This window comes from Dendropsophus ebraccatus, chromosome 15 (assembly GCF_027789765.1).
Source record: "Dendropsophus ebraccatus isolate aDenEbr1 chromosome 15, aDenEbr1.pat, whole genome shotgun sequence".
NCBI classification, from domain to species: Eukaryota; Metazoa; Chordata; class Amphibia; order Anura; family Hylidae; genus Dendropsophus; species Dendropsophus ebraccatus.
The window spans coordinates 14,782,657-14,804,882 of NC_091468.1; the positions used below are offsets into that span (position 1 = coordinate 14,782,657).

Sequence of the window (22,226 nt, forward strand, 5' to 3'; positions counted from 1 at the left end):
GTCTATAGTCTATATGCTCTAGCCACATGTAATATTGTTTACATACAGCTGACAGCTAACCTACATCCTCTGTGTTGACCGATCGCCGATCCACGCCTCCTGTTCAGCTGACCGAATGGTAACGCCTGCAAAGATGACACGGCGATCAGCTGATTCCTGAGTCCTGTTGTTTAAGTTGTGAGGTCACGTGGTGGATCAGCTGTCTATCGGTCCGAGCTCACTGTGATGACATCGGAGGAAATACATTGCTTTCAGCTGTTGTGACACCATATTGGAGCGTCCATCACATGTATAAATTTGTGACTAGCAGAGCTTGAGATAGACTTGTTGAGAAAGGCTCTACGCCGAAACGCATCCTTACCCGTCTGTCTGTATATGCACTTGTAAAATAAATCACTTTGCAGAAGTTGGCGAGTGCCGGGATTTTCCTTTTGATGTCCAACTCCTCAGCCGACTCCGCAGGAACGGTAGGTAGTGCCGTATCTAGCAGATAAGCAGACACCCTAGTCTCCCTTTCCTCCACTGGCAATTCTGAAAAACGACTTTTGATGTTGTATAAAGAAGAGAAATAGGAGTGGAAAAGAGCCGTGATCTCTTTACATTTTCAATCATTTTAATAGTTTCCGTCGTACTGATTTGACATAAGGTTGTTGTTTGACATGAGGAGATCTAATTCCTGAAATTATCGGGCAGCCAGGGGGTTCTGTTGGATGTTTATGAACTTTGTAAAATATTGGGATCGGTTTCTCTCTCCCCATGATGAAGTCATATTCAGTTCTAGACAAGATTTTTTTCATCTAATGCTCTAGAGCAGGAATACTCAACAACTTTTAGTGAAGGTCCACTTATCGGGGTCTATTGTCAGGTGAAGGTCCGAGCTGAACATCATTAGTAAACGTGTTGCACTCTCCCTAGTATATAGCCCCCCGTTGCTCCCCCAGTAGTATATAGACCTCTGTGCGCTCCCCCAGTAGTATATAGCCCCCCTGTGCACTCCCCAGTAGTATATAGCCCCCCTGTGTGCTCCCTCAGTAGTATATAGTCCCCCTGTGCGCTCCCCCAGTAGTATATAGTCCCCTTGTGTGCTCCCTGGTAGTATATAGCCCCCCTGCTGTGTGCTCCCCCTGTTATATAGCCCCCCTGTGCTCCCCCTCCCATATAGCATATAACATTAAAAAAACACATACTCACCTGGGTCCAGGCGTCTCCTCTTCCCCTCTTGGAGCCACACTGCAGCGGTCACAAGAGGCAGCTCTCCCCTTGTCCTGGCGTCGGCGCTCCAGTGACGTCACTCGAGCGCCGAAATCAGAGACAGGACAGAGCGGCCTCTTGTGACCACTGTGGCCACAAGAATGACTGACAGGGAGGGAGCCGATGGCTCTGTCTCTGTCAGTGCTCCTGCAGAGTAACTATAAGCGCTCGTTACAAGCGCTCATAGTTACTCTGCAGAGTGGAGCAGCACAGCGCAGTATACAGGTACAGGGGTCAAGCATCACCACACTGCCATGGGTGAGTCACCATGATTTCATTATAGATTTTTGTGTTATGAATTAGTGGCCAGAATTGTGTTCTATTCCTATTTCAGGAGGCCCTCTGATATTTCTTAGATGCACTAATATCTGTGGTGACTCAGAACATTGGTTGTTTTAGCCGACATACGACATACTATAGGTGGTGTGCTTGTAGGACGCCATTTTGTAACCTTTTGAATATGTGATATATATTGTCTTTTAAAAACATTTTTTATCTGAAAATAAATGAATGATTTTTAGCTGAAGCCTTTGTTTCTTTGCTTTTCTGGTGTAAAAAAAAAAATTCTATACATAAGGCTTTTACCGTATTTTTTTCGTTAGGGTTAAGAGAGGAATGGGTAAAAAATAGACCCATTTTATTTAATTATATTTTATATATACCTATTGGAACGTGTGTTTCTAGGTATACTGAGCTGCAGCAGGGGTCCGGACAGCTGGTCTCCACGGTCCACGTTTGGACTGCGGTCCTCGAGTTGAGGACCCCTGCTCTAGAGCATAATGTTTCAATCTCTTTTGTAAATTCTTGTGTTGGATCAGAGGGGAGGAGTCTGTATGTGGATCCATCATGTAGCTGCCTATTGCACTCATGCATAGATAATAACAATTGCGCCCCCTTTTAGCCGCAGGACGGATAACAATCTCATTATCGCTCTGTAGTCCTTTTATAGCATTAATTTCCCTTTTATTTAAGTTGGGTAAGGTTGTCTTTGGTTTCAATTTTCTGATCTCATTCTCTACAAATCATGGTATGCATTCTCCTTGAGTATAATCCTTCTCTTGTATTTTGACCATTTTTTTTCCCCTGCTTTCGCTTATAGTGTCCCATCATGTCTGCAGGGCTGTAAAATGCACCATGCTGTGTGGAAGGAGAAATCCAGTAACCAGTAAAACGCGGATTATATCTGCTGATTATCAGGTTGGCAGAGAGATTCCTACAAATGGGATGAAGGAGATTAGAGGTATTTAGGTGACGTACAACTCTTGTAGGTTTAATCATCTGAAACTTTCAGCCTCCTTCTCCTTCTGTGGGAAGCGGGCCACCAGACATAGTTGTAGCTCTTCTCGGTTCGTAACATTTCAGAATTGTGCTATTAGGTCCCATAATCCAGACACTTTCTCCCTACATCTTTAGGGTAGGATGGTCAATATGGAAGAACCAAACTCCCTGCATCCAGTTATGGACTGACCACCAGCCTCAAAGTCGATTCCTTCATCCAAAGAACCATTGAAATTTTAAGCGAAAACCCCATATCTTAGGTGATCACGATGGCGATGATGAAAATGAAATTTAACTTGAGGAAACGAGTTAAATTGGCTCAGGGGATATGGCTGATGAATTGGTGCAGTGTTTTGGCCGGCATTGCCCTGTTCACCATGGGAGTGTTCCTCAAAATCGAGCTGAGGAAGAGAAGCGAGGTGATGGATAATGCTGAAAGCCATTTTGTGCCCAATTCCCTTATTCTTATGGGGGTGCTGGCCTGCTCCCTCAATGCATTCGCTGGTAAGATCTGTTACGATTCTCTGGATCCTGCAAAATTTGCAAAGTGGAAACCGATGCTGAAACCTTACCTGATCATCTGTCTGCTTTTCAACGTCTTCATTTTCTTCACTGCTGTGATGTGCTTTTTGGCCAGGGGGTCTTTAGAGAACACCCTGGCCCTTGGGCTGAAGAACGGGATGCGTTACTATAAGGATACCGACACCCCAGGGCGATGTTTCATGAAGAAGACCATAGACCTGCTCCAGATCGAGTTTAAATGCTGCGGGAACAAGGGCTTCAGAGATTGGTTCGAGATCCAGTGGGTCAGCAACCGATACCTAGACTTCAGCTCCAAGGAGGTCAAAGAGTAAGTAGACACCAGCGTCATCCAACATGCTGCCATATTGTCATGCCAAATAAGTAACTCAACTCTGCTATACCTGACGGGAACAGTTTTTAGGAATATTTTTGTGCATCTAGTCAATAGATCTGATCACTTTGGTCACATAGGTAATATCTTATGTTCTTAGTGCACATCAGGGCATAGACTGGTGTTTTTGGCCTTTGGGCCCCCCTAGGTCACCAGGGATACTTCTGCAGCCCCTATACTATGGCTTATTGTTTACACGTATGTATATGTAATATGTGTATATTTAAGCCAGGATTCCCTTTGTACAGATCTGGACTAGAGCCTGTGATTGGATTATCTGCAGATTCTGGGTAATGCCGGCCATAGACACAAAGATAATGGTCACATAAATACTTTACAACAATCACTTTGAGTAGACTACGGTCATTCCATTTTAATGTATGCATTTTTTTTACCAACTAAAATTTCCAGGTAATTGTAAAATGCTACAATTCATATTTTTTTGTAATTTATATATTTGGATTGGCCCTATGTATGGTCCTTGATGGCAGGTCCTACAGGTTTTAGAATGCTTGGGAAACTCATAGATCCCCCCCACATGTGTCATCTATTAGGACTCATCATTATGACGCATGCATGGCTGCCACTGAGGGTGTATTGTTGTTTTCAGCCTACTATATACTGGTAATAATGGACACTTGTCGCTTAATTATTTAAGTGTAGTGTGGCAGCATTATTTTCTTTGCAAATATGGAGAGGAAACTATGTAATAAGTGGTATCCAATATCCACAAATCTTGATTCTATCCTGGTACTAATGAAATATGCTCATAATATATATATTAAAACCACCTGTGCAAGCTCCCCCTTGTCCTGCCCAAACAGCTCTGATCTTTCAAGGTCTGTTAGGTGTGAGGACCCCATATCCCTGTGATGTCTCCTGTGGTATCAGCATCCTGTAAGGTGGGAGGTGCGGACCCCATATCCCTGTGATGTCTCCTGTGGTATCAGCATCCTGTAAGGTGTGAGGACCCCATATCCCTGTGATGTCTCCTGTGGTATCAGCATCCTGTAAGGTGTGAGGACCCCATATCCCTGTGATGTCCCCTGTGGTATCAGCATCCTGTAAGGTGTGAGGTGCGGACCCCATATCCCTGTGATGTCTCCTGTGGTATCAGCATCCTGTAAGGTGTGAGGACCCCATATCCCTGTGATGTCTCCTGTGGTATCAGCATCCTGTAAGGTGTGAGGTGCGGCCCCCATATCCCTGTGATGTCTCCTGTGGTATCAGCATCCTGTAAGGTGTGAGGTGCGAACCCCATATCCCTGTGATGTCTCCTATGGTATCAGCATCCTGTAAGGTGTGAGGTGCGAACCCCATATCCCTGTGATGTCTTCTGTGGTATCAGCATCCTGTAAGGTGTGAGGACCCCATATCCCTGTGATGTCCCCTGTGGTATCAGCATCCTGTAAGGTGTGAGGTGCGGACCCCATATTCCTGTGATGTCTCCTGTGGTATCAGCAGCAGATCCTGTAAGGTGTGAGGTGCGGACCCCATATCCCTGTGATGCCTCCTGTGGTATCAGCATCCTGTAAGGTGTGAGGTGCGGACCCCATATCCCTGTGATGTCTCCTGTGGTATCAGCATCCTGTAAGGTGTGAGGTGCGGACCCCATATCCCTGTGATGTCTCCTGTGGTATCAGCATCCTGTAAGGTGTGAGGACCCCATATCCCTGTGATGTCCCCTGTGGTATCAGCGTCCTGTAAGGTGTGAGGTGCGGACCCCATATCCCTGTGATGTCTCCTGTGGTATCAGCATCCTGTAAGGTGTGAGGACCCCATATCCCTGTGATGTCTCCTGTGGTATCAGCGTCCTGTAAGGTGTGAGGTGCGGCCCCCATATCCCTGTGATGTCTCCTGTGGTATCAGCATCCTGTAAGGTGTGAGGTGCGGACCCCATATCCCTGTGATGTCTCCTATGGTATCAGCATCCTGTAAGGTGTGAGGTGCGGCCCCCATATCCCTGTGATGTCTTCTGTGGTATCAGCATCCTGTAAGGTGTGAGGACCCCATATCCCTGTGATGTCTCCTGTGGTATCAGCATCCTGTAAGGTGTGAGGACCCCATATCCCTGTGATGTCTCCTGTGGTATCAGCATCCTGTAAGGTCTGTGGTGCGGACCCCATATCCCTGTGATGTCTCCTGTGGTATCAGCATCCTGTAAGGTGTGAGGTGCGGACCCCATATCCCTGTGATGTCTCCTGTGGTATCAGCATCCTGTAAGGTGTGAGGTGCGGACCCCATATCCCTGTGATGTCTCCTGTGGTATCAGCATCCTGTAAGGTGTGATGTGCGGACCCCATATTCCTGTGATGTCTCCTGTGGTATCAGCATCCTGTAAGGTGTGAGGTGCGGACCCCATATTCCTGTGATGTCTCCTGTGGTACCAGCATCCTGTAAGGTGTGAGGTGCGGACCCCAAATCCCTGTGATGTCTCCTGTGGTATCAGCATCCTGTAAGGTGTGAGGACCCCATATCGCTGTGATGTCTCCTGTGGTATCAGCATCCTGTAAGGTGTGAGGACCCCATATCCCTGTGATGTCCCCTGTGGTATCAGCATCCTGTAAGGTGTGAGGACCCCATATCCCTGTGATGTTTCCTGTGGTATCAGCATCCTGTAAGGTGTGAGGTGCGGACCCCATATCCCTGTGATGTCTCCTGTGGTATCAGCATCCTGTAAGGTGTGAGGTGAGGACCCCATATCCCTGTGGTGTCTCCTGTGGTATCAGTATCCTGTAAGGTGTGAGGTGCGGACCCCATATTCCTGTGATGTCTCCTGTGGTATCAGCACCCTGTAAGTTGTGAGGTGCGGACCCCATATCCCTATGATGTCTCCTGTGGTATCAGCATCCTGTAAGCTGTGAGGACCCCATATCCCTGTGATGTCTCCTGTGGTATCAGCATCCTGTAAGGTGTGATGTCCCCTGTGGTACCAGCATCCTGTAAGGTGTGAGGTGCGGACCCCATATTCCTGTGATGTCTCCTGTGGTATCAGCATCCTGTAAGGTGTGAGGTGCGGACCCCATATTCCTGTGATGTCTCCTGTGGTATAAGCATCCTGTAAGGTGTGAGGTGAGGACCCCATATCCCTGTGATGTCTCCTGTGGTATCAGCATCCTGTAAGGTGTGAGGTGCGGACCCCATATCCCTGTGATGTCTCCTGTGGTATCAGCATCCTGTAAGGTGTGAGGTGCGGACCCCATATCCCTGTGATGTCTCCTGTGGTATCAGCATCCTGTAAGGTGTGATGTGCGGACCCCATATTCCTGTGATGTCTCCTGTGGTATCAGCATCCTGTAAGGTGTGAGGTGCGGACCCCATATTCCTGTGATGTCTCCTGTGGTACCAGCATCCTGTAAGGTGTGAGGTGCGGACCCCATATCCCTGTGATGTCTCCTGTGGTATCAGCATCCTGTAAGGTGTGAGGACCCCATATCGCTGTGATGTCTCCTGTGGTATCAGCATCCTGTAAGGTGTGAGGACCCCATATCCCTGTGATGTCCCCTGTGGTATCAGCATCCTGTAAGGTGTGAGGACCCCATATCCCTGTGATGTTTCCTGTGGTATCAGCATCCTGTAAGGTGTGAGGTGCGGACCCCATATCCCTGTGATGTCTCCTGTGGTATCAGCATCCTGTAAGGTGTGAGGTGAGGACCCCATATCCCTGTGGTGTCTCCTGTGGTATCAGTATCCTGTAAGGTGTGAGGTGCGGACCCCATATTCCTGTGATGTCTCCTGTGGTATCAGTATCCTGTAAGGTGTGAGGTGCGGACCCCATATTCCTGTGATGTCTCCTGTGGTATCAGTATCCTGTAAGTTGTGAGGTGAGGACCCCATATCCCTGTGGTGTCTCCTGTGGTATCAGCATCCTGTAAGGTGTGAGGACCCCATATCCCTGTGATGTCTCCTGTGGTATCAGCATCCTGTAAGGTGTGAGGTGCGGACCCCATATTCCTGTGATGTCTCCTGTGGTATCAGCACCCTGTAAGTTGTGAGGTTCGGACCCCATATCCCTATGATGTCTCCTGTGGTATCAGCATCCTGTAAGCTGTGAGGACCCCATATCCCTGTGATGTCTCCTGTGGTATCAGCATCCTGTAAGGTGTGAGGTGCGGACCCCATATCCCTGTGATGTCCCCTGTGGTACCAGCATCCTGTGAGGTGTGAGGTGCGGACCCCATATTCCTGTGATGTCTCCTGTGGTATCAGCATCCTGTAAGGTGTGAGGTGCGGACCCCATATTCCTGTGATGTCTCCTGTGGTATCAGCATCCTGTAAGGTGTGAGGTGAGGACCCCATATCCCTGTGATGTCTCCTGTGGTATCAGCATCCTGTAAGGTGTGAGGTGCGGACCCCATATCCCTGTGATGTTTCCTGTGGTATCAGCATCCTGTAAGGTGTGAGGTGCGGACCTCATATCCCTGTGATGTCTCCTGTGGTATCAGTATCTCCTGTGGTATCAGTATCCTGTAAGGTGTGAGGTGAGGACCCCATATCCCTGTGGTGTCTCCTGTGGTATCAGCATCCTGTAAGGTGTGAGGACCCCATATCCCTGTGATGTCTCCTGTGGTATCAGCATCCTGTAAGGTGTGAGGTGCGGACCCCATATCCCTGTGATGCCCCGCGGCTTCCCCTCTGCCTCACACACCGCCCACCCGACGTAGCGCCCGGACGTCCTTGTCCAATCAAATCAGCGCAGGGAGGGAGCGTGGAGCCGCTGCGGCCGGCCGTTGCGTACACGTTGATTGGATGCATGCAGCACGGCCGGCCGCAGCGGCTCCACGCTCCCTCCCTCCCGAGGTGAGGAGGCCGCGGCACCCAGGATGTGGAGAAGGAGGAGGCCGGTGGGGAGAGGTAGGATGCCGTAGGGGAGAAGGAGGATGCCGGAGAGGAGACATGGGGGAGGCCACAGGGGGGAGGGGAATAGACACTTGGCCTGCTGGTTCCTTGGAGGGGTACTCTGGGCCCCCAGCCTGGAGTACCCCTTTAATGCAAAAAATGTGTGTGTGGTGGGGGGTCAGGCAGTGTGTGTGTGGTGGGGGGTCAGGCAGTGTGTGTGTAGTGGGGGTCAGGCAGTGTGTGTGTGTGTGGGGGGGTCAGGCAGTGTGTGTGTGGTGGGGGTCAGGCAGTGTGTGTGTGTGGGGGGGTCAGGCAGTGTGTGTGTGGTGGGGGTCAGGCAGTGTGTGTGTGTGGTGGGGGGTCAGGCAGTGTGTGTGTGTGGTGGGGGGGTCAGGCAGTGTGTGTGGGGGGGGGTCAGGCAGTGTGTGTGTGGTGGGGGGTCAGGCAGTGTGTGTGTGGTGGGGGGGTCAGGCAGTGTGTGTGTGGTGGGGGTCAGGCAGTGTGTGTGTGTGGGGGGGTCAGGCAGTGTGTGTGTGGTGGGGGTCAGGCAGTGTGTGTGTGTGGTGGGGGGTCAGGCAGTGTGTGTGTGTGGTGGGGGGGTCAGGCAGTGTGTGTGGTGGGGGGTCAGGCGGTGTGTGTGTGGTGGGGGGTCAGGCAGTGTGTGTGTGGTGGGGGGGTCAGGCAGTGTGTGTGGTGGGGGGTCAGGCAGTGTGTGTGTGGTGGGGGGGTCAGGCAGTGTGTGTGTGTGTGTGTGTGGTGGGGGTCAGGCAGTGTGTGTGTGTGTGGTGGGGGTCAGGTAGTGTGTGTGTGGGGGGGGGGTCAGGTAGTGTGTGTGCGTGTGTGTGGTGGGGGTCAGGCAGTGTGTGTGTGTGGGGGGGGGGGTCAGGCAGTGTGTGTGTGTGTGTGGTGGGGGGTCAGGCAGTGTGTGTGTGATGGGGGGTCAGGCAGTGTGTGTGTGTGTTGGGGGGTCAGGCAGTGTGTGTGTGGTGGGGGGGTCAGGCAGTGTGTGTGTGATGGGGGGTCAGGCAGTGTGTGTGTGTGTTGGGGGGTCAGGCAGTGTGTGTGTGGTGGGGGGTCAGGCAGTGTGTGTGTAGTGGGGGTCAGGCAGTGTGTGTGTGGGGGGGTCAGGCAGTGTGTGTGTGGGGGGGTCAGGCAGTGTGTGTGTGGGGGGGTCAGGCAGTGTGTGTGTGGGGGGGTCAGGCAGTGTGTGTGGTGGGGGGTCAGGCAGTGTGTGTGTGTGGTGGGGGGTCAGGCAGTGTGTGTGTGTGGTGGGGGGGTCAGGCAGTGTGTGTGGTGGGGGGTCAGGCAGTGTGTGTGTGGTGGGGGGTCAGGCAGTGTGTGTGTGGTGGGGGGTCAGGCAGTGTGTGTGTGTGTGGGGGGGGGGTGTCAGGTAGTGTGTGTGCGTGTGTGTGGTGGGGGTCAGGCAGTGTGTGTGTGTGTGTGGTGGGGGTCAGGCAGTGTGTGTGTGTGTGGGGGGGTCAGGCAGTGTGTGTGTGTGGGGGGGTGGGGGTCAGGCAGTGTGTGTGTGTGTGTGTGGGGGGGGGGGTCAGGCAGTGTGTGTGTGTGTGGGGGGGGGGGGGGTCAGGCAGTGTGTGTGTGTGGTGGGGGTCAGGCAGTGTGTGTGTGTGTGTGTCTGGGGTGGGGGTCAGGCAGTGTGTGTGTGTTCCATTCATGTTCAGAAAGTTAAATGTTAAGGAACTGTCAATACAGACATTTGAATCTGAATAATAATAATTACATTTCTCTAGTCAGCAACTATATGTGGTTTTAACAGATGAAAAGATAAAAACATTTGATGACATTGGAATGTTTTTGTAAGAGCTTTTCTTGTGGAAAACCTGATGCGGCCCAGCCTCACCATGACTCTACCTCCAGCGGCCCCCGGGTAAATTGAGTTTGAGACCCCTGCTGTAAGGTGTGAGGTGCGGACCCCATATCCTTGTGATGTCTCCTGTGGTATCAGCATCCTGTAAGGTGTGAGGTGCGGACCCCATATCCTTGTGATGTCTCCTGTGGAATCAGCATCCTGTAAGGTGTGAGGTGCGGACCCCATATCCCTGTGATGTCTCCTGTGGTATCAGCATCCTGTAAGGTGTGTGGACCCCATATCCCTGTGATGTCCCCTGTGGTATCAGCATCCTGTAAGGTGTGTGGACCCCATATCCCTGTGATGTCCCCTGCGGTATCAGCATCCTGTAAGGTGTGAGGTGCGGACCCCATATTCCTGTGATGTCTCCTGCGGTATCAGCATCCTGTAAGGTGTGAGGTGCGGACCCCATATCGCTTTGATGTCCCCTGTGGTCATGTTCCTCATTCCTGAACCGGTGTGCCCCCAGGAAATTATCCTGCTGCCATTAGGGGGTCCCACTGCCATGAATGGGGGGACTTGGTATATAGGTAGGTGTCACAGTTACATCCACATGATGCCAGGACACAAGGTCATCTCTTCTTAGGTAACATACATTCACACCGCCATCCACCTGCTGGAGTAGAAAATCAGATTGTTTAGACCAGGCCAACATCTTCCAATGCTCCATGGTCCAGTTGCTCACATGACTTTTATAGCCACTTTGGTGGTGGACAGCCATAACCATGGGCCGTCTTACCTGTACTATAACCCATAATATATCCCACCTCTGACAGGCGCCATTGTCACCAGATAAAGTCGTTCACCTCACCCTTCTGTGGTTTTAATGTTACGGCTGATCGGTGTATGTGACGAAACTACCACAGCACAACACTGTTACTTGATCCTTCTCCTCCATCTTTACAGACACGTTACGTCCAGTATCGTATTAGGACGGATCAATGAGATCTACTAGGTTATTTGTGATCATCCTGTAATGGACTCTATTACGGGTCATCTGCTGGGCCTATGGGGCTCATCATTGTATCTGTGATCACATAGTTATCATTGCTTTATATCTTATGTGATTTACTAGAAAGTTCTATTAGTAGATTCATTCTTGTGCAGGTTGTGCTCAGTTTTTACATGTATAATACTTGCACCCAGCCTGGCTGTGTTATAGGGGCCCTGTATTATAATTTATTAGGCTTCGGTTATATAGCATGTGTATCTGTCTTGTATACGCATTATCTGTAGTAACTGCGGCTTCGTGTTACCTAGCGCTCTTGTATAAGTAAGTGTCTGACAATGGGAGGCTGGAGGAATCGCTGTGTAAGCAGAAGGCATGCTTGCAGGTTATATATAGCCCAGAGCTGGCTTATTAGCTCACTATTATCCATGTTTAAGGATTGGGACTTGCAGGTTAATCCATCAGAAAATACACACACTCCATCCACCGCGCACTGAGATAATGTGGAGAAAATGTATTAACCCCTTAATAGCATATAGCAGTATATTTAGTATTATGAATGCTCAGTGCATCTGTTATAATATCACCTACCCCCTTAGTGCCCCCACAGAGTATTGGTTCCCCCACTCAATACTGGTATGCGCTTAGTGGCCTAATCAGTACTGTAGTGCCCTCAGTGCCCCCACTGAATAAAATTTTTCGCCAGAGTACCCCTTTAACTAACTGGCCCCCATTGCCTTGTTATACATTGCAATCTTGTGTCTTCAAGCCTTAAAGGGGTAGTGCAACCATTTACTTTTTCTGCTTGATTAACACACATTACAAAGTTGTATAACAGAATGAATGGCAGAGCAGGCTTTTATTCTCTAGTGCAAGGAGTCAAAGATGCTTTCCCAAGCTCCTGAATAGCTGCAAGCTGGAATGTCTCATCTCTCCCTCGCGGCTTGGTTGACACCAGAAAGCAGGGTCCAAAGCAGGGTCAGGGGTGGGAGGAGGAGATGTTACAGCTTTCTGCACTTCAGGAGCTCGGGAACGCCTCTTTGACACTTTGTACTTAAGAATAAAAGCATTTTTCTATGTTCTGGAAGCACAGACAGATATGTGAAGGGTACCATGTGTCTCCTTGTCCTAACAGCATCTAACAGTGTCAGCACTTTGGAACCTGAATTGTAGCTGACAGATTCCCTTTACAGGGAAACTAACAGCAGCCTAAAAGACACTAAACTGCTGTTATTTTACCTTAAGGGATGCTAAGAATGGGGGCAATTTTCTAACCATCACCTTTAAATCTTACCCTTTAAATCTCCAGTTTTAGTAATAAGTATATTATAGGGGTTGGTGCACTGGGGGCAGGACTACAGCACACTGATCCACCTCTGTCCGCCTGATGTCTCCTTATGAATATTCATCCAGCGCAGAGGATTAAGGTAAGAAAATGACCTTCATCCTCAGCATCCCCAGTTTTCTAACCTGCTGTTATGCAGGATTAGAAAAAGCACAGCTACTTTCTTGCAAAAACAGCACCCCCCCGGTCCTTAGGTTGTGTGTGGTATTACAATTCAGCTCCATTTACTTCAATGGAAACAAGCTGCAATACCCCTCATCCAAACTTAAGACAGGAGAGGCACTGTTTCTGGAAGAAAGCGGAACCCCTTTCATGGTGTTCAACTGTGATATCGCACACAAGAAGTGGTGTTTTTTTTTTTTTTTTTTTTTAATCCTGGACATTCCCCTTAAAGGGGAAATCCAGCAATCCCATAAAAAAATAAAATGCACAAAAAACATAAAGGTGCGCATAAAGGTGACACTCTTCCCACTTGTCTAGCCCCAGACTAAAATTTGTACAAATTATCCCAGTCTTACATCATGGCACGCGGCTGGGAACCTACATCTCCCATCATTCATTGCACCTCAGAATTAACTGCTGGGTACCTGCACCTGCAAGTAGTATCTGCCCACCACTGGCTTGAACTGCATCTGCTTTGCACAGCAAAGACAGTATCTATCTGTAGTGACCCAGTACGGGGCCCTAAGTTCGGTTGCACCTGAGTAAAGTAACTCTCTCAGGCTCACACAAGTGGGATCAGGTGTCTGCTGTACTTTTCCCACTAGATGTCACTACTGTGTTTCTGTGTAACCTGTCCTTTGCATAGCAGAAGTCTTTCAGGGGTTAACTGTTATGTGTCATATGTTGCCTTTTTGGCCACTCACAGGTGCAGGTGCTTTCCCTCCTTTCTCTAATCTATCTCCTTCGCTCTCTGCTCTGCACACATGCAACCCACCAATCACAGCCAGGGTTAGCTACATCCATTAGGTTAGGACCTAGCTCCTGGTGGGAGGACTTAGTTAGTTCCCGTCTAGATTTAGTGTGATAGAGAGCACAGAAGACAAGTCTCTGGAGAAGCTAAGCCAGGGCCTGACTTTGGCCAGGTCCTCTAAGAGGGGCGCAACTTGACAAGTTATTTCTGCTATGAGCGCTAGAACTGCCATACAGTGCTAAGCTTTCTACAAGGGGAAAGAAACCTACCTGGGAACTCCTTGGATTATGGAAGATGTAGTGATTTGCAGCTTGCAACAAGGTTGTTATAATACAAACTGTTGGAGACGTCTACTTGAGAACCACCAAGCGCCAACCTGTGTATGTGTTGCCATATCCACCAAGCTTAGACCTGCTTAAAGGGTTATTGCCACCATGTGCACTTATCTCCTGTCCCTACTGGATATCACCTCCCCCATGTACAACTAGTCACGCCACAGCTGTAAGGGATCCCGCGACCTGGATGCACAGACATTAGAATCTGGCTGAAAATTCTGGTAGACTTTAAGCATATAATAGCTGGTGTAAACTGCCCTGGGTGGTGACCTCAGGGTGCTGATACTCACTGGGGGTGGGATCCCACTGAGTGAAAGCACTGCACTGCACGGCGCTTCACTTTCACCTCTTTGAGCACACTAACCTCTTGCTTTCCAGTCTCCGGCTGTTGAGAGCAATGAGAAATTTTTATAGATGCGGCCAGATGTCTGGGCTGTTATACATGATGCACATCTTATTTATTTTTTATGTCACTGTGTGTTCACTTTGCACGTGTGTTTTGTCACAAGGATTTTCAGGTTGTGGTTGCCCTTTTGGGTGTCCCCCTGGAGGTCTAGGGGAGGCATGTGTGGCCATCAGGTTCCTTGCCTCCCTGCAACCCAGGTTCTCCTTCGGGAGCCATACCGTTTGTTGGCTGCTTATCGGCGAACGCCTGGGCTGACGCTTGGGTGGTTGGCGTGAGTGGCATTGGTGCTCTCTCTGCTTCGGCAGTGAGAGGATATTTGTCCTGAACCCTCGCAGGTGCCTTCTGGCCCGGAGGGGGAGGGAATGTGATGGGTTGGGGGCCCATCTCTTGTAAGAGTGGGCTTGCGATAGACCGCATCCTTGTTGCACTTTTTTGTGTGGCACGTCTGCACCTTTTTGTGCACTTGGGTGAAAGCACGCTCCTCGGACTCGCGAAAAAAGAATAAAAAACTACGAATAGACAGTCTTTTAACTTTTTTAGGACTGGGCTAACTTTGATTCTGAGAATGTTTACTTGTGACATCTAGTACTTTAGGTTTGTGGTAAATTTTGGGCAATAGCCTTTACGATTTTCTTGTGCAAAATGCTCCCATTTAATGAAAAAATGGCAAGTTTTAAATGTTTCTAACTTTAAATTTTTCTGCGGTTACGGTCCCCTAGTGAGACAGTAAAATGCCACGTAAATAAAGTAAAATACGTAATCCCCATAACATAATTCTAAAGTCCCCCAATGCAAAAAAAAAAACTTACTTAGTAACGACGCTGGCAATAAAATTATCTGATAATTTAGAGGGATACTCCGGGTGTGTGTGTGTGTGGGGGGGGGGGTTCTCTTTTTAGTATTGCTGGGAAGGGGGTGGATGAAAACAATGACATCCACTTACCTCTCCGCCTCCAGCGCTGGGGCCCGCATCCTGCAGTTCTGGTCTCAGAGCTTAGAGATGTAATATCTTAGGCCCACTCACCACAACACCCGCTAAATAGCTAAGCGGTCCTGCCATCATGCTCGAAGCCCCATCTAAGACCACGTAGCAGCGGGAGACCGGGAACCAGAACTGTAGGATGCAGGACCCAGCACTGGAGGAAGGAAGGTAAGTGGATATCATTGTTTTTATCTACCCCCTCCCTAACCATGCCTAAAAAAGTACCCCTTTACCCGCATGGTGACTGCAGAAAATTTTAAGGATAAAAATAAGGATATTGGCCAAAATTTACTACTAACCTAAAGTACAAAATGTCACACAAGAACAATCTCAGAATGACATGGATAAATTATAGCATCATGGAGCTATAACCACATAATGTGAGACAGGTCAGATTTAAAAAATGGGTTCTGGTCCTTAAGGCCAAAATTAGCCCAGTCCTGATTAAGATTAAAGACTGCCTACTATGATTTGCTTGAAGTCCACCAGAATTTTCAGCCAGATTCCGATCAATGTTTTTTTTTTTTTTTTTTTTGTAGAACTTAGACCATGCCCCTTATTGGCATAAGCCATGACCCCCTTTTGTACTTATTAGAAAAGTGTCTAAAATGCATAATAAACGTGGTGAAAAGTCCAAATATCAGGTGGGAGTCAACAGGGAATTGTAAAATATCATACCTACAATGCTTCTTTGTCTCTGAAATGTATTTTGTCCCTTGAATTGTGTGATTACAGCGCATAGTTCATCCAGGGAGGACCTTTTGTGAATGTGTGGTCATGGTCTCTTGTCACACACAAATCCATGTACGTGGAGGAGTGATGGAGCCGCATGACAGGGATTCCTGGTCACACAACGTCACAGGGACATGTCAAAAGTTTTGATCCCATGATCAACTGCTGCTGTGGACAGTTCCTGAAATGGACAGAGGTGGCAGCAGAGAGCACTGTGTCAGACTGGAGAGAATACACCACTTCCTGCAGGACATACAGCACTCATAAGTACTGGAAGACTTTTTAATAGAAGTAAATTACAAATATCTGGAATTTGCTGGCACCAGTTGTTTATTTATTCATTTGTTTATTCTAAATCAGGGGTGGGGAACCTTCAGCCCTCTAGCTGTTGCAAAACTACAATTCCCATCGGGCTTTAGCTATCCAGGCATGATGTGAATTGTAGTTTTGCAACAGCTGGAGAGCCCAAGGTTCCTCATCCCTGTTCTAAATGAATAGGGTCATAAGGAAGAGGTAAGTGACCAATGGACACCAAGGCCTTGACATTATCCACCAGATCACTATGGATGTGGGTTAAGCCAAAGCGTCATCATATACACAACACTAAGTCTACAGGACACCAGGCTCAGGATACTAAGCTATGAGTCACTAAAGGGAACATATGTCAACTAGGCCATTAAGTGCCTTCCAGCTGTTACAAAACTACAATTCCCAGCATGCTGTTGGCTGTCTGGGCATGCTGGGAGTTGCAGTTTTGCATTACCTGGAGGGCCACAGGTTAAAAGGGTAGTTCAGCAAAGAAAAAAAACAACTTCCAAATCAAATAGTGCCATAAAGTACCAGTGATTTGTAAAATATCTTGTCTTCTAGTTCTTATCAGCCGCTGTATGTCCTGCAGGAAGTGGTGTATTCTTTCCAGTCTGGAGAGCAGGAGAGGTTTTCTATGGGGATTTGCTGCTGCTCTGGACAGTTCCTGATATGGGCAGAGGTGGCAGCAGAGAGCGCAGTGTCAGATTGGAGAGAATACACCACTTCCTGCAGGACATACAGCAGCTGAAAAGTACTGAAAGACTGGAGATTTTTTAATAGAATTACAGATCTTTGGCACTTTCTGACACTAGTTGATTTGAAAGAATTTTTTTTTTTTGCTGAGCTGCCCCTTTAAAGACCTACAGTCACCAGGGTGTAGGAAAGCATAGCCGTGGTTATATCATAATTGGAGTGGAGGGTTATATACTCTCATCTATCATATAATATCATTGTGATATATTTTCATATGTATATATTTTTTTTACTTCTAGTCGGATTAAGAGTAACGTGGACGGCAAATACTTGATTGATGGAGTTCCCTTCAGCTGCTGCAACCCCAGCTCCCCCCGGCCATGCATCCAGATGCAGGTGACCAATAACTCCGCCCATTACAGCTACGACCATCAGACGGAAGAGCTGAACCTATGGACCCGGGGCTGCAAGGAAGCTCTGCTGACCTACTACACCAGCATGATGAGCTCCATGGGGGCCCTGGTCTTACTTGTCTGGCTACTCGAGGTAAAGCGGAATTGTTTAGTGGTAAATGTTAATGTGTGATTGTGAAGCTATTTTTTTTTATATACCGTATTTTCCGGCGTATAAGACGACTTTTTAACCCCGAAAAATCTTAGAAGTTGGGGGTTGCTTATACGCAGGTTATGGTCGCCCCATACGGTTGGGGGGCATAAAAATGGCCGCATCCCCACTGTATGGGGCGACCACTATAAAAAACAAACAAACATTTAACTCACCTAGGGCCCGTACCGTCCCGGCGCAGGCAGTGTGACGTACAGTACCGGAGACGGGCAGCCGAGCGTCTTATCGGAGAGGCTCGGCTGCCAGGAGAGCTTCGGGAGAACTAAAGGGCCCTATTCCACCAGATGATTATCGTTAAATCATTCAAATCTAAACGATAATCGTTCGGTTGAAATGCAGTTAACGATTAACGACCGAACGAGAAATCGTTGATCGCTTTATAAGACTTGGATCTATTTTTATCGTTGCTCGTTCACAAAACGTTCGCATTGAATAAGACATCGTTCGGTCGTTCGCAGTAGATACGAACGCAATAGCGAAGAAAAAACTATCGCAAATACGATCATAAGTAACGATTATCGTTCCATTGAAATGAGTGAATGTTTTCAGGTCTTTTGCAATAGCGGTAGTTTGAGATCGTTAACGATTATGCAAACGATAATCGTCCGTTGGAATAGGGCCCAAAAAGGCTTCGGGAACTTCCGGCGCCTCTCTCATTCTCCCGAAGCTCTCCTGGCAGCCGAGCGTCTCCGAGCCTCTCTGATAAAGACGCTCGGCTGCCCAGGAGAGGTTAAGCGATCTCCGTCTCCGGTACTGTACGTCACTCTGCCTGTGCTGGAACGGTACGGGAGGCGCGCGGAGGCCAGGAACAGGCCCCAGGTGAGTTAAATGTTTATTTTTTAATTTAGCTGCAGTTAACCCCTGCCTGACCGAAGCAGGGCTGTGGTCAGGCAGGGGTTAACATTTTCCGGCGTATAAGGTGAACCCCTGACAATCTTCTTAAAATTCAGGGGTCGTCTTATACGCCGGAAAATACAGTATTTTATTTTAATACAGCTTGAAGGGATTGTCCACTTTGGACAATTCCTACTTGTTAGAAGGGTTCCTTGTCTGTCAGCTGATCACTCTCCTTGCTGAGACCTCTGGCGATCAGCTGCAGTCTGTAGGGAAATCTGGAAGTAAGTGCTTAGCTTCCCAGCAGCGCCACCATAGGCAATATTACGTATTACACAGCACCCTTTCAAATCAGTGGTCTGTTTGTTTAAGGGCTTAATTCCACCTTCCATGAAACACGTACGGTACAGACGGGGAAGCTCTATAGTGGAGTCTTTCCCCGTGTCATCTGTAGTAATATAGTCCATGTATGTGTACTCATACTCCTGACTCGATAAAAGAATTTAAAAAATCTTTTGATATAAGAGTTAGGGCCCTATTCCACCGGACGATTATCGTTAGCATAATCGTTAACGATTAACGATCTCAAACGACCGCTATTGCGAAAGACCTGAAAACGTTCACTCATTTCCATGGAACGATAATCGTTACTTATGATCGTAATTGCGATCGTTTCTTCTTCCGTATTTCTTCGCTATTGCGTTCGTATCTATTGCGAACGACCGAACAATGTCTTATTCAATGCGAACGATTTGCGAACGTTTTGCGAACGAGCAACGATAAAAATAGGTCCAGGTCTTATAAAGCGATCAACGATTTCTCGTTCGGTCGTTAATCGTTACTGCATTTCAACTGAACGATTATCGTTTAGATTTGAACGATTTAACGATAATCTGAACGATAATCGTCCGGTGGAATAGGGCCCTTACACTTAGTCTGTGTTCACACACAGCATTTCGGGCCCTTTTTTCAGCTCAAATAATAGCCCGATAATAGTCTGTAAGCATGTACCAAAAGTAGAAATGGCTGAAGAAAATAGTTTTTCCTTTATTTTTTTTCCTTGTTGCAGTGTTTTTGTTTTTGGTGTGTCCTAAACTGGGGATCCACACAGACTTCTGGTCTTCCTTAAAGAGACTGTCAGTAGATTTATGCTGACCTATCTAATGGTAACAAACTAGTGACAGAGAAGCTGAACATCACTTACATTGTTCTGTCCAGAGATATTCTCCTGAACAATAAGGACTTTGAGCACTGCATTCTAGTCCTCTCTATTATGTGCAGGTGCTCAGTAGCCCTTGATATTCATGAGCACCAACTTCTTCTGTCCACCAGCCACTGATTGCTAGTTGTCTATCTATACTATGTATAGGCAGACAGCTGTCAATCATCTGCTGGAGGGCACAGTTAGTGGCATGGCAGAAAACCCATTATCCTGCATACCACGAGAACAGCTGAACAGAACGATGTAAGTAATACACCACTCTGTTCAGCATTTCTGTCATTAGCTTATGCAGCCCTTATTTAAGGCAGCATAAACGTAGGGACAGGTTCCCTTTATGTCACCATAAAATAATGACATCAATTTAAAGGGGTTGTCCAGACTTAGAAAAACATGTCCGCTTTCTTCCAGAAACAGCACCTTTCCTGTTCTTAGTTTGGGTGTGGGGTTTTGCAGATCATTTCCACTGAAGTAAATGGGGATGAATTGTAATACCACACAAACCATGAGGACAGGGGTGGTGCTTTTTCTAATCCTGGATAAGCCCTTTAAGATTGTGTTCACACTTTGCATTTGTGTTGCCTCTTTTACATGCATTTTTTTTTTTTTTTTTATTTGTGGACCAATCAGTTCACCAATCAAAGCACATTGTTCGTGCAGCTTCAAGTGTAACTGTCATTTAAATGTAATTTTTCAGAAATCAATAACTATCAAAAGTACAAGCAATTACTTCAGAAGCAAGATTTCTGTGTCCATTATGTTCTATGGAGAGGGGAGGGGTCAAGGTGGTGAGTGAGCACGGAGAGGAGAAAAGACAGCCATGCACAGCACAACATTCTGCAATCTTCTCTCACCAAGCTCCCAGACCAGCACTGACATTTCTGGCTTCTGAATCCAGTGTTTTAAGTGCCAAGACAGTCTCCAAACTGCACAGCTGCTTCTCTGCTCACTCACCCCCCCCTCCATAGGCTATAATGGTCTCAGCAGGGGGGAGGGGGGCTGGGAAACAGCTTTTTGAGTACAGAAAGAGGCTTTTTTTTTTTGCCTAATAAAACCTATTACAGAGTTGCTTAAAATCGCTTGTACTATTAAAAAATAAAATACTTTACCTCCTCTGTGGTTCCCTCTGTAACCTGCAACCGTTCCAAACCCCCTATGTCTTTATATCCTACAATATCTCTCCTGGTTTACTCATACACCCTTGTATTATTCCACAGATGGCCGACATGATCGGGCTGCGTTACTTGCACACCTCCTTAGAGAACATCACAAATCCCGAAGATCCAGAGTGTGAAAGCGAGGGCTATCTGCTGGAGAAAAGCCTGAAAGAGACTGCCTCATCTTTCTTGGGACTCCTGAAAAGTCTGGGTAAGATGAACCAAGTGCAAAGCGACGAAGGTGACAAGAACCCGACAGTGGCCACCGTCAGCTGAACGCCAGGACTCACACAGGACTCTCTGAACAAGTCGTCTTTTCAAATGTGAAAATTATCACTCTGAAGGGAAAAAAAATGTGCAAACCCCCAAATTTTTATAGATTTGAATTCCTAATGCAATCCTATATATTGAATGACCAGATATATCCTATAAATGTATACAGATAGGATGTGTGTGTATATGGAACACACACTATATTATTATTGATTTTGCTTAATCTTCCATACAGGGATTGGAGCTGTAAATTGATGCACATATATAATATACAGTGATAAGGAATTCTCATAGTAACAGGCTGAGAGGAAGGCTTGCTGTACTGTACATTTATATAACATATACCTATAGAAAGGGCTCATGGAGGGACTTGAGACAAGAAGTGAGATGTTGGTAGAATGTATAGTTGGCTGATAGAACTGGTTTGCGTAAATCAGGGGTATATAACCTTGGCTCTCCAGCTGTTGCAAAACTACAATTCCCATTATGCCTGGACAGCCAAAGCTAAAGCTTTGGCTTTTCAGGCATGTTGGGAGTTGTAGTTTTGCAACAGCTGGAGAGCCAAGGTTCCGTACCCCTGGTGTAAATGACCCCTGACCCCCATAACCTGGATCTTTTGATGCGTTACATAGAGGTGCTCGCATATAAGATGATGCGATGTGAAAGTTCTAGATGGGAGTTGTAGTTTTGCAACGGCTAGAGAGCCAAGGTTCTCTGTCCCTGGTGTAAATGACCCCTGACCCCCATAACCTGGATCTTTTGATGCGTTACATAGAGGTGCTCGCATATAAGAAGATGCGATGTGAAAGTTCTAGATGGGAGTTGTAGTTTTGCAATGGCTAGAGAGACAAGGTTCTCTGCCCCTGGTGTAAATGACCCCTGACCCCCATAACCTGGATCTTTTGATGCGTTACGTAGAGGTGCTCGCATATAAGCAGACACGACTGTGAAAGTCGCTCTAGGCTTGAAACGTGTTAGCCATTATGACCTAAGTGTCACACAACGCTCTGGGAGCGGGTCAGGGTCCACGACTCCAATAGGCTACCAAGGGCTTCTGGGTAATCACGGGTAAATTTGCTTGTATATTTTTAGAATTGCAGAGTGACAAGCTTAACATTGAAAATGTCACAGACAAAATTTTTTTATAAAATGTCAATATAACTTTAGTAAAGGCCCGTCTGACCCCAATCACATGTTCATGCCAATGCAGGCTGTATACAGTTTTAGTGACAACAATAAAAACGAGTACCAATGGTAAATAGAGTTGACTGCAACTCAATGGAACCTGTGCTGTTTGTAATCAACAT

At 47.4% G+C, this 22,226-nt stretch overlaps 1 protein-coding gene across 1 annotated transcript; it reads left to right on the forward strand.

The window, feature by feature from the left end:
- Positions 1-192: 192 nt before the first annotated feature.
- Positions 193-21,379, forward strand: PRPH2 (peripherin 2). Its single transcript, XM_069954604.1, has 4 exons — positions 193-467; positions 2,665-3,379; positions 17,112-17,358; positions 20,707-21,379. The coding sequence occupies exons 2-4, from the start codon at positions 2,799-2,801 to the stop codon at positions 20,920-20,922; spliced, it is 1,044 nt and encodes a 347-aa protein (XP_069810705.1). The 5' UTR covers positions 193-467; positions 2,665-2,798; the 3' UTR covers positions 20,923-21,379.
- The last annotated feature ends 847 nt before the right edge of the window (positions 21,380-22,226 follow it).

Coding starts and splice junctions, on each gene's coding strand:
- PRPH2 (XM_069954604.1), top strand. CDS start 2,799: ATGGCGATGATGAAAATGAAATTTAACTTGAGGAAACGAGTTAAATTG. Junction 3,380..17,111: donor AGCTCCAAGGAGGTCAAAGA/GTAAGTAGACAC, acceptor TTTTACTTCTAG/TCGGATTAAGAGTAACGTGG. Junction 17,359..20,706: donor TACTTGTCTGGCTACTCGAG/GTAAAGCGGAAT, acceptor ATTATTCCACAG/ATGGCCGACATGATCGGGCT.